We start from the raw sequence: 16887 nt of genomic DNA, 5'->3' as shown, positions 1-16887 counted from the left end.
TGGTAGCTGTTCAAATTTGTTGCACGTAAAACCATTCAAGGCTGCAAACAGAACCGAAAGTTAACAAGCCGAGATTAAAGACGAGCTTCGTACTGCGTGCCGCATCGCAAGCAATTTGTTTTTCTATAGCTTTTGGCTCGCATTACTATAAAGTATATAAAATGAGACAAATATAGCTGCAAACTGCAATTCTATCCACACAAGCCACAAGTGACCCGTCTCTATGAACTCAGAAGCAAGTGAAGCTACGGTCCCCAAATTTGGCATATGCATATACAGATATAGCCTGATGTTAAATTCTACAAATTTAGGTTCAATATTAGCGACACCATTGTGCGCCACAAATGTATATCATTAGCATTATATAACGATGACAATTTTGATTTTAATTAATTGGGAATTTATTAAGCCAAGTGACGCATACAAATGAGGCGCTTGCCAAGTTGCAACATCACACAAATAGATGCTGTTGCTGTTGTTGTTGTTGTTGTTGTTGTAACCTTAACTTCCTTTGCCGCAAGCCTAAGCTGCAATATTTGGGCACACGTGCAGCGGGCGACATGCTGAATGGGAATGCGAATCTTGAGACTTGAGACGGAACGCATTTACCTTCAACAGCCACATAATCAGCGGCAGCAGCATCGATGTTGCAGCAGCAGCCGTTTTTGTTGCAGTTGTTGTTGTTGCAGTTGTTGCTGCTGTCGTCAGCTGCACTTGAGGCGCTTTTGTTTCTGCACTTCAAAAGATACACAACAAATTTTCGAATGCGGATCTGCGCTCAGCTCCGCACTCGAGGGTCGCACGTGGCGCACTTCGCAGCCAAACTTCTGGCTAGCTGCGTTTTTGCAGCTGCATCAGCATTAGCATTAGCATTAGCATTAGCATTCGCATTAGCCCTTCTAAACGCAATGCTCGATTTGAAGTGTAAAGTTCAATAAACTGGCAGTATTAAGCGTATTGCTCCATATTTGGGCCACATTTCATTTAGCCAGCCAACTGGAGCCTAAGCCAAACTGACAGCCGCTGTCAAAGGGTGCCACAAGCTATTCTTGTTGTCAATGTTGTTGTTGTTGTTGCTATTTGTCGGTGACTGTTTGTTTGTGTCACTCGCCATCACCAAGGTTGCGTAAATTTATCACTTCACTTTGCCAGCGGGCGCCACTCTTGGCCCTGCCGAAAGAGAGCGGCTTTTGTTCTCATCGCGTCTAGAAATAAATAAACGTCGGTTCGGTTCACGGCTTGAACCAGTAAATGGTCTTGAGGTTCGGTATGTGAATCGCTAGCTATCACGATCTTTTAAACTAGACTTTGTTCACATTTTACGCAATTCACAAAATCTGGTTCGATTCTGATCTAGCTGGTTCGTTGGTTCAGTTCTTGGAACTTCAGAAAGCGGCTTTGAAACGGTTTGGCTCACAGCTGGTTTATAGGTTAGGTTTTTGCTCTCTTTCTCTCTTATTATTGCTATTGCCCAAACCTTAAATTCAATTTAAACATCAGTTTAAGCGGTTGTCATCTCTCTTGGCACATAAATTCAAATTCGTGAGGCTATAAATTAAAAAGGGACATGCGCGACTTGGACAGCAGCCGGCGAAGGCCTCAAGATTGTGTCGTGAAAACCAACAAAAAAATGCATATATATATATATATATATGTATAATGAAAAATAAAAACAAACTACAAGATGAGCTCATGTCTAATGCATTTTGTCTCCATCTGTTCGTCTGGGCTGTCTCTTAAGTCTGCCAAGTCTGGGATATGTCGCCCAGACGCTAATTTTATATGCATGCAATGGAGCGTAACTGAAAGTCGAGTGTTGGAATCAACAGCTAAGTATTTAAGTTAGTTTTGAGGAGCTGGAATGGGAAAACAACGGGCCGAGACGAAGAGGGGAGAGATAGATAATCGCAGGTCGCATGGGAAAACTTTTGCACAGCCGAAAATTTCTGGGTTAATGAAGGCTTAAGAAACTAATGATATATAATTATAACTATTTGCTTGTTAAAGCAAAACGACTTTCTCGAATACAAAGAAACTATCTTAATCTTTACCTACTCAAAAATAACTCGACCGTAAACTAAACTATATATAGGATATAGTTAAACACTTGCCTCTGAATATAGCTATATTCCATATAACTCGGGTACAATATTTATTACCAATAATAATAATAATTCTTTTTCCTCATAGTCTTACTTTCTCAACTTACTTTAATATATATTCATATATTTCACGCTCATCGCAAATCTGTGCCATTTATAGACAAACAACTTTTACCCCCTGTAGCTCTTATGTCAAAACAATCTAAGTAGGTTTAGGGTAAGGATAGCACAAAATTTATGCATCTATAAATAGTCCAGAGTCGAGGCTAGCTTACCTTTGGGTCCTGCAGCCTTGGCATTGCGCAGCTGCCAGCAGGGTTGTCAGCTTCATCAGCAGTATCCTAATATTTCTGCATTAAGGCCAAGGAGTCCGCACAGGTGCATTGCCAATTAATTTTTTTCTCAAACTCGTCGAACTGCCTGGCAACCCTGGGCAGCAACAGTTTGTCTGGGCTGTGCGCTGCCAGCTGCGCTCATTATCCTTGCCAGCTTGAGCATGTGTGCCAGCAAATTGAGCTCTCCGCCGCAGTTGTTAACTCCGGCCACGCCTACTAAATCCCGACTGCGTTTGCTATGCTTTTGCGGACTGCTCATCTCCATTTACACGCTGTACGTGAAAATCCAGCTGGACCACGATGAGAACTACACGGCCATGTGCGATTTGGCCGAGAGAGTGAGCTGCACCGCGGTCTTCAAGTCCGAGTAAGTCCTTTGCTAGTTTTAACAAAACATGTTCGACTCCTGCCTCATGCTTCGCTTGCAGCTATGGACGCGGTTTTGGACTCACGCAGCTGGTTTTTGGTAGAAGCACGAGTTATTTAAATCCACCCAATGGCTCCATTGGAGTCATCTTTTACTCGCTGCTCTTTTTATCCTGTAAGTTTTGTTCGTCCTTTGCTGATGTCATTCTTTAGTTTTGCCTCCCCTCCCCTTTGCCCCCGCAGCCTTCTACGAGCGCCGTTGGCTCTGCCAGCTGCAGCTGCTTGCCGCAGTTCTGACCCTACTGCTCTGCGTCTACCTTGGAGGTCTGCTGCTCCTCGTGCTCTACGACTGCTGCCTGGTCTGCGTGCTCATCTATGCCGTGCACACGCTGCTCCTGCTGGAGGTATATGGACGTTACAAGCGCCTCTATGTAATCAAAACGGCTGTCGAGTGAAATATATCACAAATTTTACATGGAACCTAATTGGTCCAAATACAGAACACATTTCTATTTTTTCTGCTCTCATAAACCATAAATATATTTATTTTATGATACTCTTTAGTATTATTGCAACATTTTCAGTAACTAACGAAACATTTAAAATATTCGAATCATGTTAAATAATACAATGAATATGTAAATAAAAATATTTTGATGAATGAAAATATGTGATTTTAAATAACTTAATTCTTTCAATTAAAATTGTAAGTCATATGAAACAATGTTCGAGCCTAGGAACACGAATGCGGTAAACAAGGTCCCTGAATCGAACCAAGCGTTGGTTTTAACCGCGAACAGAGCCTTGCTTCGGAACGGGAACTGAGGCTTGATTTGACCAGTCAACCGAGCCTTAGTTCAAAACGTGAACCGAGTCTTGCTTTGAAAGGTCAACCCAGCCTTGGCTTGGTCTGAAGCTGAATCTTGGTTTGAACCGTGAAGCGAGACTTGGTTCGAAACGCGAAGTGAGTCCTGGCTCGAACCGGCTACCGAGATTTGGTTTGAACCGTGAACGGAGCCTTTGCTTGAGGTGTTAACCGAGCATTCGTTTCAACCGAGCCCTGGTTCGAAACGCGAACCACCACAATTATACGCGGATTTGCACAAGTGCACTGCTTGTAATTAATGTAAAAATAGTTGAAGATAATTTAACAAGTCGCTAGCAGCTAAATTATGTGGGTCATTGGGGGGTTAAGCTGTCGACATGGACGTGCTCCCACAACCCAAGAAGTGCTTTTGCCTTCTGTTTTAGTAGCTTTTGCCTGGTCTTTGTCTACAAATCGCTCACTTTTGACCCCAACTCCACCCGGCACGTCTGCACATTTGCGACTCAATGCGGAGGTGGATCTCCCAGCACGTAGTTGAGCAATTAATTTTACAGTTCGCCTCTGTCTCTCTCTCTCTCTCTCTCTCTCTCTCTCTCTCTCTCTGAATGACTGTGTGTGTGTGTGGGGGTTGAATCCGTCTCAGTTGGAATGGTCGGTAGTAGGTGAGAATTGAGCACAATTAATTTGACATAAATCGAAAATCTAGATGGGCTCCAAAGTATGATTCAATTAAAGCATCGTTTGATGATGCACAATGGTAGCGTTTCGAAATGATGCAGCAATAATGTTTAGATAACAATTAATCGATAAGTAATCGATAGCTATTCAATTACTTCATTTATGGTTATTTGACGATCCCTTCAATCTAAAATCAAATATAAATGTTTTTTTTTAATTAAACATCTATCTACAGTTATCGAACAGCTTTTCCGATCCTGGATCTACTTTGAAACTGTAATCGATAGTTAATCGATAGATTATTATTAACCACCTACGTATTTTCATCTTTTGATTTATCAATATATCTTTATATGTATATGTATATGTTTTAGGCCCTCTCACTTTACATTAATATTTTGATTTACGACTTTACCCCGTTAACAACATCCGATTAAAGTCTTAATGACATTAATTTTCTAAGTTGTCTATCTAATGCCTTTGATATAGGTTTTGAAGGATGACTTGGCCTCTTTCATGGAAATCGATTAATCGTAATCTTTATGCTGAGTTATCAATCAAATTCTAGTAAGTATGCATATATATTACTCAAGCTATATCTACTTCAATCGCTTGACAGCTGAATAATTCGATTCATATCGAGACGATCTTTTCAGCCAGGCGCTACAAATTGTTGCCGAGACTTATGCTAAAAGCCCATCAAACGCATTTCAATTGCGCCTTCATAAACGATCCATCGATTGTGATCGGTACACACATGTGCGGCACTCTCCAGGGCTCCTCATATACTCCCAATTGGGGTCGCCTGTGGCACGATCTTCTTCAATTTTGACAAGGCAAACAAAACGCAAAACGGCAACAGGCTGGGATCGACACAGCGGCAGCTGAGGGGAAGTCTGGCTGCGACGTTGTGTGGCAAACATGGCTGAAAAAAACATTCACCCAGCGACGGAGTAGACTACTTTGCGCCAACGTATGTAACACTCTGGCATGGAAAGAGGGGGCGGTGGGCAACAACAACACCAACAACAACGACAACAAACACAATCACTCGCCAAATGATGTGCAGCCAAAAGAAGGCGAATCAGCCGCGTGGCAACCAGCAGAGCCGGAGGTGAAGCCCATCCGACAAACAATCGCAACCATCTAAGCCAGAGCAGAGCGCCGCTGATTGAGATTGAGATTTTTCTGGCAGGCGGCGATAGAACAGCAACAACAACAGCACAAAAGAGTGCTCGACAAGAAAATACCCTGTCTTTATTAAATAACTTTATTATTTGCTGTTCGCTTTATTTGGTAATTTTAAGCCTAACTAACTGCTCTAACTCTAACTCTAACTGCTAACATACGCAAGGTATGCCTTTAGGTATCCGTTTTAGATATCGATATTTATCGATTTTATGATGACAAACTCAATGGACGACAATTTTAACTTCATATAAGATGCACATGCTACCGATAATGGCGCTTGCTCCTAAAATATGTTACACATGTTTTAAGAAATCTAAGCAAGCTATCGATATATATCGATTTTGAGCTAATAAAGTCAATTAGCGATAATAAAGTCAATTAAAACAAATTTAAGCTGTGCCCGTTAACGATGATGTCGCTTGCTTTTAACATATACAAAATATGCCTAAAAATAGAGAAACTTGATATCGATATTTATCGATTTTCTCTCTTAAGTCAGTCAGCTACATTTTGAACGCAATTTGTTGCTAATATACCGTATATGGCTTAAAACAAAAACGTGTTATCGATATTTATCGATGTTGGGCTTATGAGAGCAGTTATCGACAATTAGAATTACATTTTTATTGCGTGTGCTATAGATGGACCCACATACAAATTTTATACTCTCTTTTCACGCTAATATCAACGCATTCTAGCAGACAGAGGGACAGGAAGTCGGACGGAAAGACGGGTAGTCAGAAGGACAACGACACTTTATGAACTCGACGCTGCCTACTTCTGCCTGTTGCCACAGTTTTCACAACTATGTATATTATGCCCCTTTTTGGGCATTTCCATTGGGCACAGGGTATAGCAAATGCAACAATGCAACTCCAAAATGTAACTGCAGCTGAGTTGGCGCTGTGAAGATGATCGTATGTGGCAGCTGCGGTTGCCACACGTAGCAGCCAGCAGCCAGCAGCCAACGCCAGATGAGCCGAGCGACATCAACTCATAAACGACTCTGCCTCTGTCCCTGCCTCAGACTCTGTGTACGTGTGTGTCTGTGTTGTGTGTGTGTGTTTGTGCATCCTCGACTTTCAGTTTCGTTTGCTGCAATTGGAGAGCAGCGCACGTCGAGCGTTTCATATAAATATGCGCAGTGGCTCCACATTGAGATCAGTCAGAATTTGGCGCTGCTTCGTAGCGCAAATATCCAAAAAAAAAACAAAACAAAAAAGTCAACCAAGCTCCCAAGTTCTCACGTGGAATATGTTTAACTTATTTGGCCTAACGCTGTTGTTGACGGCGGCGGTGCTGGCACGCCCCGAGCCGCCAGTGAACTCCTATCTGCCGCCCTCGCCCGGAGATAGCTACGGTGCGCCGGGTCAGGGACAGGGACAGGGTGGCTTTGGCGGCAAGCCCTCGGATAGCTATGGTGCTCCTGGGGCTGGCAACGGCAACGGGCGTCCCTCGAGCAGCTATGGTGCTCCTGGTCAGGGACAGGGACAGGGAGGCTTTGGCGGCAAGCCCTCGGACACCTATGGCGCACCTGGAGCTGGCAATGGCAACGGCAATGGTCGTCCCTCGAGCAGCTACGGTGCACCCGGTCAGGGACAAGGACAAGGCGGTTTCGGCGGGCGCCCTTCGAGCAGCTATGGCGCTCCTGGTCAGGGACAAGGCGGATTCGGCGGCAAGCCCTCGGATACCTATGGTGCTCCTGGTGCTGGCAATGGAAATGGACGTCCCTCAAGTAGCTATGGCGCTCCTGGTCAGGGGCAAGGCGGAATTGGTGGAAAGCCGTCAGATTCTTATGGTGCTCCTGGTGCTGGCAATGGCAACGGCAACGGACGTCCTTCGAGCAGCTACGGTGCTCCTGGTCAGGGACAAGGTGGTTTTGGCGGTAAACCCTCGGATACCTATGGTGCTCCCGGTGCCGGTAATGGCAATGGTCGTCCTTCAAGCAGCTATGGTGCACCTGGCCAGGGACAAGGCGGATTTGGTGGCAAACCTTCAGACACATACGGCGCTCCAGGTGCTGGCAGTGGCAACGGCAATGGTCGTCCCTCGAGCAGCTATGGTGCACCTGGCCAAGGACAAGGTGGTTTTGGTGGCAAGCCCTCGGATACCTATGGTGCTCCCGGCGCTGGTAATGGCAATGGTCGACCCTCGAGCAGCTACGGAGCGCCCGGTCAGGGTCAAGGACAGGGTGGTTTCGGTGGCAAGCCCTCCGACTCATATGGTCCTCCCGCATCAGGTGCTGGCGCCGGCGGCGCTGGTGGCCCCGGTGCTGGTGGTGGTGGTGACTATGACAACGATGTAAGTAGCAAATTGCTTGACCTGGGTTCTTACTTGGCTCCTTCCATACACGCACACACGAACAAAGATAAGCTCGACTGGAGCTGAACGCTTCCCTGCCCATGCTGCACAGCACGCTCTGATCTCTTGCACTGCTCCGAATTGCTTGCGCCTCTCTCTCTCTCTCTCTCTCTCTCTCTCTCGCTGTCTCTCAATCTCACTACTATCTCTCACTTAACTCTATCTTGAACTGTCTCTATCTGTCTCTCTCTTTCTCTCTCCACACGCTCTCTCGCTACCCCGTAGGAGCCAGCTAAATACGAATTTAATTACCAAGTTGAGGACGCTCCAAGTGGGCTCTCATTTGGGCATTCAGAGATGCGCGACGGTGACTTCACCACCGGCCAGTACAATGTTCTGTTGCCCGATGGAAGGAAGCAAGTAAGCGAGCTGGTCATCTAGCTGAGTGAACGCTGGGGAAACAGGACGAAGCATGCCACTACGAACGTAGCTAATCCTTGACCCTTTCTTGTTCTCTTACAGATCGTTGAGTACGAGGCAGATCAGCAGGGCTACCGTCCACAGGTACGCTACGAGGGCGATGCCAATGGCAATGGTGGTCCTGGTGGTGCTGGCGGTCCTGGCGGTCAGGATTTGGGTCAGAATGGTTACTCCAGCGGTCGTCCAGGCGGTCAGGATCTGGGCCAGGGTGGTTACTCTAACGGACGTCCAGGCGGTCAGGATTTGGGTCAGAATGGCTACTCCGGCGGTCGTCCAGGTGGTCAGGATCTGGGTCAAAATGGCTACTCCGGCGGTCGTCCAGGTGGTCAGGATCTGGGTCAAAATGGCTACTCCGGCGGTCGTCCAGGTGGTCAGGATCTGGGTCAAAATGGCTACTCCGGCGGTCGTCCCGGTGGTCAGGATCTGGGTCAAAATGGTTACTCCGGCGGTCGTCCCGGTGGTCAAGATTTAGGTCAAAATGGCTACTCCGGCGGTCGTCTAGGCGGCAATGGTGGCTCCGACGGTGGCCGCGTAATCATCGGTGGACGCGTGATTGGCCAGGACGGTGGTGATGGCCAGGGTTACTCGAGTGGCCGGCCCAACGGACAGGAGGGCGGCTTTGGACAGGACAACACGGACGGTCGGGGCTACTCCAGCGGCAAGCCAGGCCAGGGACGCAACGGCAATGGCAACAGCTTCGGACCCGGTGGACAGAATGGCGACAACGATGGCAGCGGCTACAGATACTAGATACTAGGACCAACGACCACCGAATATGAGACACACTAGCTAGCATTTCAGACGAGTTATGGAAAGACGTAGAACAATACCTAGAACTTAAGAGACACCTTAGAACTATGAACTAGTTACCGTTACCCGCCTAACGGACTCACCAGATCTATCGCCCCACTCTCTACTCTATACACATCTCACGCTATCTCATACTATCTCTTCCAACACAATATTTCTTCATCCAAACTTTGTCTTCACTTAGGCTAAGCTCAACTGGTAGTTGCATATGAGAAAAAAAAACATTCTGCTCGAAAGCGGCAAAGAACCCAAAAAAAAATAATAATGGAATGAAGAAGAAGATATACAAATCAAGATTTGTTAAATATAAGAATGGATTGCCAATAAGTATGTGACGTAATAAAGACATATTTTTATAAATAACAAAATATCTTGAATTGGTCGGATTGAAGGATTCTTTAAGCACTGGGAAAGTTTTTATAGTTCTACAGTCCTCAAAACTTGAACTCCAGTTTTTCACAATCGATCCGTTCCAATGCAGAACACACAAAAGATAACATGAACTCGTTATCTTTTTGAAGGTTCTGCATTGAACTTTTTAAAATACATTGGAATAAAGGTCTTGCTATAGAACATGTTTTCTTAAAAGCCTGCTAAAGCTTGTAAAAAAGTTCAGATATTATACTCCCACAACAGATTGCATGTCTATCTTTGTCGACTTGATATAAATATTTTGAGTCCATATGGTTTCCTTCGGGCTTAAGTTGTGAACACAGTTTGTTGTCCTTTGGTAATTGGGAATAAAGCAAATATCTTGCTTCGAATGAACCCAGATCTCTAAAAAAATTTAAAAAGTTCTTTACATAATTGCCTACTTTTACTTCTCAACATAAAACTAAAGCTTTTAATTAACATTTTTAAATACAGTCATTTGTTTCAATATAGTCACCGAAATTGGTCCAGGTATGATTCCAGAGGCGTGGATCCGCGCGCGGGTCATCAGGCTTATTGGCAGGTGGCACTGCGGTGGCATTAAGCAGCTGTAGCTCCTTCAGCAAGAGCTCCAGCACCTTGGGATGCCTGGCACACAGATTGAGAATTCAGTTACAAGTTTAATTGCAGTGCTAAGAATACTTACTGCTTGGCCTGATTACGCTGCTCGCAGGGATCCTCGCGCACATTAAAGAGACAGGGCTCGCTTAGGGGCTTGCAGGCAATATCTGGCGCGTCCTTCGGCTTGGCGTCCTTGCAGATGACGTTGGCTGCTTCGCGCAGGCGTATCATATCCGCAGTTTTGGGCAACATTTTCAGCTGCTGCATGGCCTGGCCGGTGGCGCTCTTCGCCACAGATTGCCAATCATAGTCGTGCGGATTACGCATGCCCGCCGGCCCATACCAGCCATCCCACGAGCCATTGTAGTTGGTGCCCTTGACCAGCTTCCAGTCGCCCACGCTGAGTGCGGCGTTGCCCCAGATATCGTCTATGTTGTGCAGCACGCTCTTGCGAGGAGATGTCTCATTCTTGAGCAGCGCCTGCCACAGGCTTATGCCATCCAAGTTAGCTGTGCCCAGCTTTGCGAGCGCCGCCTCACCGCCAGCAGCTTCCACCAGCGTGGGCAGCCAGTCCACAATGTGCATGGTCTGCTCTGCTGTGCGCGGGCGTTTGGTCAGCTGTGGCGACCAAAGGAGCGCCGCGCCACGCACGCCGCCCTCCCAGAGCGTGTTCTTGACACCACGCAGGGGATAGTTGGAAGCAAAGTTCGAATTGAAACCCTCCGCTGGGCCGCCATTGTCCGTGGAGAAGACTATAATGGAATTGTCCAACATGCGAGATTTGCGCAACTGCTCTACAATTTTGCCCACAGACTCATCCATGGCGGTGACCAAGGCTAAAACAAAAATAAAGTTTATTATAATTTCGACCAGCGACAAATAAGAAATGCAAGCCAAGCCCACCCGCATATTTGCGTCGTTTATAGTGTTGAATCGTGTCCAGTCGACGCACAGCGTCATCCTTGACGGGCAGCGGATTGTAGGGATTGCCCGAATGCACCGCCGCATGCGCCACGTAGAGGAACAGCGGACCCTGGGTGGCATTGTGTCTGGATATCACATTCAGCGAATGCTGCGTAATCACATCCGTGCTGTATTGCCCATGCAGATCGTAGGCCACCTCGGTGCCATTGCGCATGTCCAGGCCCCAGTAGCCATGCTCCACAGCTGTGTGATCATTGTAATCATGGTGGCCCGACCAGTAGCCCACATGGCTGCTAAAGCCACGATAGAGTGGGGTATAAACACGCTGCCAGTGGCCCAGATGCCACTTGCCAGCAATATGCGAGGTGTAGCTGCAAGGAAAGAAAGGCATTTCTATTATTGTTGTATTAAGAATCGAAGATTGAAAGGCAGAAGTTGCCTTCACACGAGCTCCCGAGCCGTATTGAAAGGCACTTGCTTAAGGCAAAAGGTCAAGGTCAACTCTGTGAAAACTTACCCCAAATCGTTGAGATATTGCGGCAGTATTTTTAGATCCAAAGGCAAGCCGCGCGGCTCTGCGGCAAAGAGCACCGTATGTTGCATGCCTGCACGAAAATTGGGGGGCTAAGAAATCAGCTTAAGCCTGAATTTAAATCAACTCACCTGTGTGTATGGGATACTTGCCCGTCATGAGCGCTGAGCGTGAGGGTGTGCAAATCGGATTGACATAGTAGCGATTCAGTATGAGACCCGAATAGGCCAATGCATCGATATTGGGCGTGGGAATCTGCGCCGAGCCGCGGAAGCCCACATCATTGAAGCCCTATAAAAAACCAAGCGGCAAATCAAAAAGAAATAAATGGCATGACTCTGGTTAAGCTCACTTACCAGATCATCCGCCAGAATAAAGATGATGTGCGGCTGTGCAACGACATAGCTGATGAGCAACAAACATAGATGCAGCTGTAGATGAAGTTGCATCGTGAATAGTTGCCTCATTTGCATTGTTTATACCCTGTACTCAAGACAAATAAACAAAAGAAAGGGCATCATAAAGTTGGTGGAATATACACGTATGAAGGAAATTGCTGTTTGGAGCATATAAAGGCTATAGAGTCTGGAACAGCATCAACTCTTAAACAATATATCTCGCAGATTATACAAACTACAAATGACCAGTAGATTTCTACACATCTACACATACTGTGTCAATATGTTTTTAATAAATACCTCAAACACTTCTCTTCTTGGCGCAAAAGTTCGATGTGAATGACGAAGCTGGATATAGGGTATCTTCTAGTCGGGCGCACTCGATGAGAAAGGGGCAGGGCTTATGCGCTTGCAACGATTAGAGCTCATTAGTTGACTAATTACGCTGCACTCTCGAGATTCGAATGCGGGCTTATATTTGCCAGATATGCTTGTGTATGCTAATTTCAGCAACATCTTGGTGCTGGGGTCTGTGCAATTGCAGCCATTGCCAATTGATTGGCTTTTGTATATGCCGCCTGACATTGAGTTCCCATTAGAGTAAAGCTCGCAAAAAAAGTGCCGATTCATATTTTAGCTTTGGGCCTAAAACTGGAACTGAACTGAATCAGCAGAATGTCAAGTTTGTTATGTGAACTCGAATATCGGTGTGCGATCCGACAGTCGATTGCGTAATAGATATGTTTACTTTTAAATCGTATATCTATCGTATCCATTCTGAACGTTAAGTAAAGCTCGAAATGTCATTTGAGTCGAAATGATTATTGCGTTTATTTTTGTATGGGCAGCATAACTCGCGGTTGACGCTGCCAACAGCTAATTAGCATGTGAATTGAACGTGGGGTTTGTCGACCCTTTTCCTCATTAGTGGGTCAAATAACTGACCAACAGTTGGCAACCAGACCACACAATGGACATACAGTGAAAGCTCTGCAAACGGACAGCAGCCAGCAGAATAAGATGAGCATTACAGAGCCCAAGAGCCGTGTGTGTTCCCTGCAGGAAGATTTTACTGTACAGATCAATTTGTTGAAAGACAAACCCAGTTACTCAAATAAAGCTTACGTATTAATATATAATAAAATATTTTAAATATTTGACTCACCCCTATAATGTTTTGTTTAAATAACTTATCGCATGAATTTCGTTTTACTTGACCACATTTATGATAAACAATGCCAGCTCTTTGTTTATGCTCAAACACAATTACTTTCAGTATTAATTTTTTTTAGCAAATTATAATGAGGCGTTAAGAGGCGCGCGTGCAAACAATTGATTTAATTTATGAGCAGTGCACGCACTTAAAAACTCTTTTTTATATATCTAACATTTTCTTTTTTAGCGCCAAAATTTATTTAAATAATCAGCGCAGATTCAAACCGCTTCTCAGCACGCGCCAAATGCGACTGACCAAACGTTGGCCACTCTTTAACGCTACCCGAGCTGTTGTCTGCGCCGGCGTCGCTGACTCTCTCTCTCTCTTTCTCTTTCCCTCATTCTGCAAACGATAAACAGCGAAAGTCGCGTGCGCTGTAAAATGCGCAGCCAACAGCGACAGTGGCAGCTTCAAGTTCGATATGTAAACAGAGAGCCAAACCACGCACTCACGTAGCGAGAGCACGACAACGGCGTTGCCAGACATTCTCATTAAATATATTTTTGTTTTGTTTTCAATCAACAATTACAAATAGCAATAAAACGTATTAATTTTTATTTATTAAAATACATAGCAGAATTTTCGGTATAGTTTAAGTGCAATTATCTCAATATTTAAGTTATCCGATGAGCAAGCGTAATACATTTAAATTATGAACTTACATGCCAAGTTTTAAATCTTTTAAGCGCGCATTAAGATCGGAATTTCAGAATATGGGCCTAAGGCTGTACACTTAAATAACGACTGCAAATGTTAGCTATAGTTAATTTCTGTTTGCGATTTTCATAACCTACCCGAGAAAATAAAAGGCAGCCGGACATTATATACCAAACTAAAATTTTTGCCAACACGACTCACTTTTGCATATAAATGTGCACAACCGAAATAATTAGAAAAATTACACAGGCAATTTTGATTGAGAGCTTTTAGGGGAAATACATTCCAGCACGTCCAAGCCAACGTATTATTACAGTAGCAGCCATCAGGAGAGCCTTTAGAGTATTTCAAGATCGACGTGACGTATTTCTGGAAAATGTGTCTAGACAGACAAAAACAAAACTTTGCTTTCAGCCGCTATAAAAGATTAAACAAATTAGTTTCAGCTTACGCGCAGATTCATTTCTATGCGATCAATTTCTCCACCCATCAGATCCACAATGCTTTCGCCCTGGTCAAGCAAGAAACCCTCCAGATCATCGACATTACGAAAACCTCGCACAATCTGAAAAATAGATTATTAATTGCATACCAGAAACTTATTATTCACAATATTCACGTACTGCTAGCAGCTTGTTCAAATCTTGTTTGTCCAAATACGAACGCGTCAGTTCGCGTCCATCAAAGTCTAGCTCAGCCTGTGCAAAACAAATCTATTAAAGGAGGTTTTAAAGCATCCCTTAACGAACCTTATATCGCACTCGACCATTGCCAATGTCTATGCCTTTGACATCGTAAATAGCGCGAATCATCACATCAGCCTCTAGCGCCGCATTGATCTTCTCCAAACGATCCATGGATATGGAGACGCCTACCAGCGCATTGGCATTTGTGTAAATGATAAAGGAAGCGACAGCACCCAACAGCACACCAATAGCTAACGAGCCCGCCGCATCAAATATAGGGGACCCTGTGTAACTACTCAGGCCCATGCAGCCGGCAGCAATCATGACACCAGCCACAGCTGCAGCATCTTCGCAAAGCACCACATTTACGCAGGGATCCTTGCCGGCAATAACTGCAAATGTAAATTCTCAGAGGATTGCGTAGCAAATATGAAGAAATGCCTACCATAATCTTTGAAGCTCATATTATTTACTTTTGCTGAGCGCTTCAATTCATTGATGGCCACCATCAGCGTGGCGCCCTCGGAAACAAGCGAGCCTGCGAGTATACAATAAACCCAAAAGAGATCTGTGATAGGCTGCGGATGCAGAATGCCCTCGATGCCATGGTAGATTGATAAGCCGCTGCCCACGCAGAAGATGCCAACGCCAGAGATGAGTGAGGAGACGTAGCGCATATTCATATAGCCATAGGGATGATCCGTATCGGGTAACTGTGATGACTTGTAGATGCCAAAGGCCAGTATTAGCTGATTGATCAGATCTGCCAGCGAGTGTATGACCTCCGCAAACATGCTGTGCGATCCGCTATACATCCAACCGCCTGTCTTAAACAGCAGATTGGCTGCGTTGCTGAAAATGTAAATGGATTAGTCAACAAGTTAAAACAATAAAATAATGCACTCACATAGCAATGGCCGTGGCCACCACTTGACCAGACTTCTCCGCATTCGTATTATTATCTGTCAGCCCTTTGGTGCGTGAGCCCACCTCTCGTCGATAGTCGCGCAGGCGCCGCTTCACCGTAAACACATCTATGTTCGTATACATTAGCATCGCATTGTTTCCTGACCTCTGTCAGCAGAGATGAACTTACTCTGCTGATACTGTTTGCGCTCCACATCGCGCTTGAGTCGTTCCCGAACAATGCCTTCCTTCGAGCCCCACACTTCTAGCGCTTTGGCCTCGACATCGCGTCGCCAGTAAACGGTCATGGGCGGTTCCTGTTCGTAGGGTGAGCGGCGCTTGATTTTGGGAAGTTTCTCCAGATCCGACAGGGTTAGCATGAAATCAGATAAGGCGCGCGCGGGTGTCACAAAATTCCGCTCCAGTGACATGCGGTAATCAAAGCGCGGTCGCTTTGGCGTCGGCGTGGTTGTCACTGATGGCGCTGGCGGCACTAACGACGTAGTTGGCGGTCTTTCTACGTCATCCTTACGCATCAGCGCAATAGCGTTTGGCGCTGGTGGAGATGGTGCGCTGGATGGTGGTGTGGCCTTTTCCATGCCTGATGTATTCGACATAGGCATTACGTTTATGGCGGGTTCGTTCAGCTTGGCCACCGGCGACAACTCCGTCTTTTCGAATACAATTTCATTGATCTTCGAGTCCTCAATGGTCGTGGTAATTGAGAGTATGCCCTTGGAGGTTTTTACTTCAAAGTTCTTCGTCTGTACGACGGGCAATTTTTTATCTTTGCTGTCCAGCTTTTTCTGATCAGATTTGTCTGCGGAAGCCTTCGGGGTCAGGTCTTTAAGATCATGGCCCTTGTCACCGCTTGCGGTGCATCGCACCTGCATGGACCAGAAACTGTTGTTGACTTCTCCTCCTCCTCCTCCACCCAGGCGACTGCGTGCTTGTAGACGCAGCGGCGCGCACTCATTGCATTGCAGGCCATAGGACCACGAGCCAAAGTGTACATGTTGGCGCCCCCATAAGCTTGCGGCTCGCGTGAACTGTTGTTGTTTGCGATGCAACAGCAACACGCCGCGCATCAACATGCTGCAGCCGCCACCAAAAGCAGCTGGCTAAATGCTCTAAAAAGCAATAGCTATATGAATCAGCTTGAGGTTCATGACTATGTATGCCACTTACACAGCGCACAGTTCACAGATTTCAATCTGTTGACGTCGTTTCGTGTTTGTTGCCGTTTCACTTTTCGGCGCACTACGTCATGCAGAGAGTGTATGTATTGTTATTTGTGGACTTTGCTTGTTGCTGCTGGTGCTCAATTGGAATGGAAGTGTGCCAAGTACGCTGCAGTAGTTGTCAATGCCGAAATGTTGCACTTTCTTTATTGCTTGTTGAGTTCAATTTACCAAATTTAAGTGGCTAAATATAATTTAGAAGCGCCCGGCTGTAGTTTTAGCTAAAGAAAAAATTATATCGACTA

At 45.6% G+C, this 16887-nt stretch overlaps 4 protein-coding genes across 7 annotated transcripts; 2 read left to right on the top strand and 2 right to left on the bottom strand.

The window, feature by feature from the left end:
- Nucleotides 1–2323: 2323 nt before the first annotated feature.
- On the top strand, nucleotides 2324–3399 carry LOC115764515 (vitamin K epoxide reductase complex subunit 1). Its single transcript, XM_030707612.1, has 3 exons — nucleotides 2324–2804; nucleotides 2866–2978; nucleotides 3047–3399. Exons 1-3 carry the CDS (start codon nucleotides 2599–2601, stop codon nucleotides 3256–3258), a joined length of 531 nt encoding a protein of 176 aa, XP_030563472.1. The 5' UTR covers nucleotides 2324–2598; the 3' UTR covers nucleotides 3259–3399.
- Nucleotides 3400–6752: 3353 nt separating this feature from the next.
- LOC115764551 (pro-resilin) lies at nucleotides 6753–9065 on the top strand. 2 transcript variants are annotated; one of them, XM_030707671.1, is made up of 3 exons: nucleotides 6753–7799; nucleotides 8085–8219; nucleotides 8322–9065. In XM_030707671.1, the coding sequence occupies exons 1-3, from the start codon at nucleotides 6753–6755 to the stop codon at nucleotides 9027–9029; spliced, it is 1890 nt and encodes a 629-aa protein (XP_030563531.1). In that variant the 3' UTR covers nucleotides 9030–9065. The 2 variants fall into 2 exon arrangements, with proteins under 2 accessions (XP_030563531.1, XP_030563532.1); XM_030707672.1 differs by lacking the exon at nucleotides 8085–8219.
- Nucleotides 9066–9915: 850 nt separating this feature from the next.
- LOC115764507 (arylsulfatase B) lies at nucleotides 9916–13370 on the bottom strand. 3 transcript variants are annotated; one of them, XM_030707598.1, is made up of 7 exons: nucleotides 13102–13370; nucleotides 11895–12021; nucleotides 11670–11829; nucleotides 11524–11611; nucleotides 10986–11377; nucleotides 10168–10918; nucleotides 9916–10109 (listed from the first exon to the last, which is right to left on the bottom strand). In XM_030707598.1, exons 2-7 carry the CDS (start codon nucleotides 12009–12011, stop codon nucleotides 9947–9949), a joined length of 1671 nt encoding a protein of 556 aa, XP_030563458.1. In that variant the 5' UTR covers nucleotides 12012–12021; nucleotides 13102–13370; the 3' UTR covers nucleotides 9916–9946. The 3 variants fall into 3 exon arrangements, with proteins under 3 accessions (XP_030563458.1, XP_030563460.1, XP_030563461.1); XM_030707600.1 differs by lacking the exon at nucleotides 13102–13370 and adding an exon at nucleotides 12237–12327; XM_030707601.1 differs by lacking the exon at nucleotides 13102–13370 and having other exon boundaries at nucleotides 11895–12102.
- Nucleotides 13371–13711: 341 nt separating this feature from the next.
- LOC115764529 (zinc transporter 9) lies at nucleotides 13712–16869 on the bottom strand. The gene is made up of 8 exons (XM_030707627.1): nucleotides 16590–16869; nucleotides 15592–16531; nucleotides 15403–15529; nucleotides 14941–15347; nucleotides 14559–14887; nucleotides 14433–14507; nucleotides 14261–14374; nucleotides 13712–14191 (listed from the first exon to the last, which is right to left on the bottom strand). Exons 2-8 carry the CDS (start codon nucleotides 16493–16495, stop codon nucleotides 14147–14149), a joined length of 2001 nt encoding a protein of 666 aa, XP_030563487.1. The 5' UTR covers nucleotides 16496–16531; nucleotides 16590–16869; the 3' UTR covers nucleotides 13712–14146.
- Nucleotides 16870–16887: the final 18 nt, after the last annotated feature.

Source organism: Drosophila novamexicana, unplaced genomic scaffold, assembly GCF_003285875.2.
Source record: "Drosophila novamexicana strain 15010-1031.04,08,12 unplaced genomic scaffold, DnovRS2.1 tig00000858-arrow-arrow-pilon, whole genome shotgun sequence".
NCBI classification, from domain to species: Eukaryota; Metazoa; Arthropoda; class Insecta; order Diptera; family Drosophilidae; genus Drosophila; species Drosophila novamexicana.
The sequence above is the reverse complement of the archived record's forward strand: the minus strand, read 5'-3'. Positions and strand labels throughout refer to the sequence as shown.

What these genes read in the sequence shown, in the direction of transcription:
- LOC115764515 (XM_030707612.1), top strand. Translation starts at nt 2,599, where the DNA reads ATGTGTGCCAGCAAATTGAGCTCTCCGCCGCAGTTGTTAACTCCGGCC. An exon ending in ACCGCGGTCTTCAAGTCCGA is followed by an intron (nt 2,805 to 2,865) that starts GTAAGTCCTTTG and finishes CTTCGCTTGCAG; the next exon opens with CTATGGACGCGGTTTTGGAC. An exon ending in CTCGCTGCTCTTTTTATCCT is followed by an intron (nt 2,979 to 3,046) that starts GTAAGTTTTGTT and finishes TTGCCCCCGCAG; the next exon opens with CCTTCTACGAGCGCCGTTGG.
- LOC115764529 (XM_030707627.1), bottom strand. Translation starts at nt 16,495, where the DNA reads ATGTTGATGCGCGGCGTGTTGCTGTTGCATCGCAAACAACAACAGTTC. An exon ending in GCGCAAACAGTATCAGCAGA is followed by an intron (nt 15,530 to 15,591) that starts GTAAGTTCATCT and finishes ATACGAACATAG; the next exon opens with ATGTGTTTACGGTGAAGCGG. An exon ending in GCATAGAAATGAATCTGCGC is followed by an intron (nt 14,192 to 14,260) that starts GTAAGCTGAAAC and finishes TTGTCTGTCTAG; the next exon opens with ACACATTTTCCAGAAATACG.
- LOC115764551 (XM_030707671.1), top strand. Translation starts at nt 6,753, where the DNA reads ATGTTTAACTTATTTGGCCTAACGCTGTTGTTGACGGCGGCGGTGCTG. An exon ending in GTGGTGACTATGACAACGAT is followed by an intron (nt 7,800 to 8,084) that starts GTAAGTAGCAAA and finishes GCTACCCCGTAG; the next exon opens with GAGCCAGCTAAATACGAATT. An exon ending in TGCCCGATGGAAGGAAGCAA is followed by an intron (nt 8,220 to 8,321) that starts GTAAGCGAGCTG and finishes GTTCTCTTACAG; the next exon opens with ATCGTTGAGTACGAGGCAGA.
- LOC115764507 (XM_030707598.1), bottom strand. Translation starts at nt 12,011, where the DNA reads ATGCAAATGAGGCAACTATTCACGATGCAACTTCATCTACAGCTGCAT. An exon ending in CAAGTATCCCATACACACAG is followed by an intron (nt 11,612 to 11,669) that starts GTGAGTTGATTT and finishes ATTTTCGTGCAG; the next exon opens with GCATGCAACATACGGTGCTC. An exon ending in CAATATCTCAACGATTTGGG is followed by an intron (nt 11,378 to 11,523) that starts GTAAGTTTTCAC and finishes CTTTCCTTGCAG; the next exon opens with CTACACCTCGCATATTGCTG.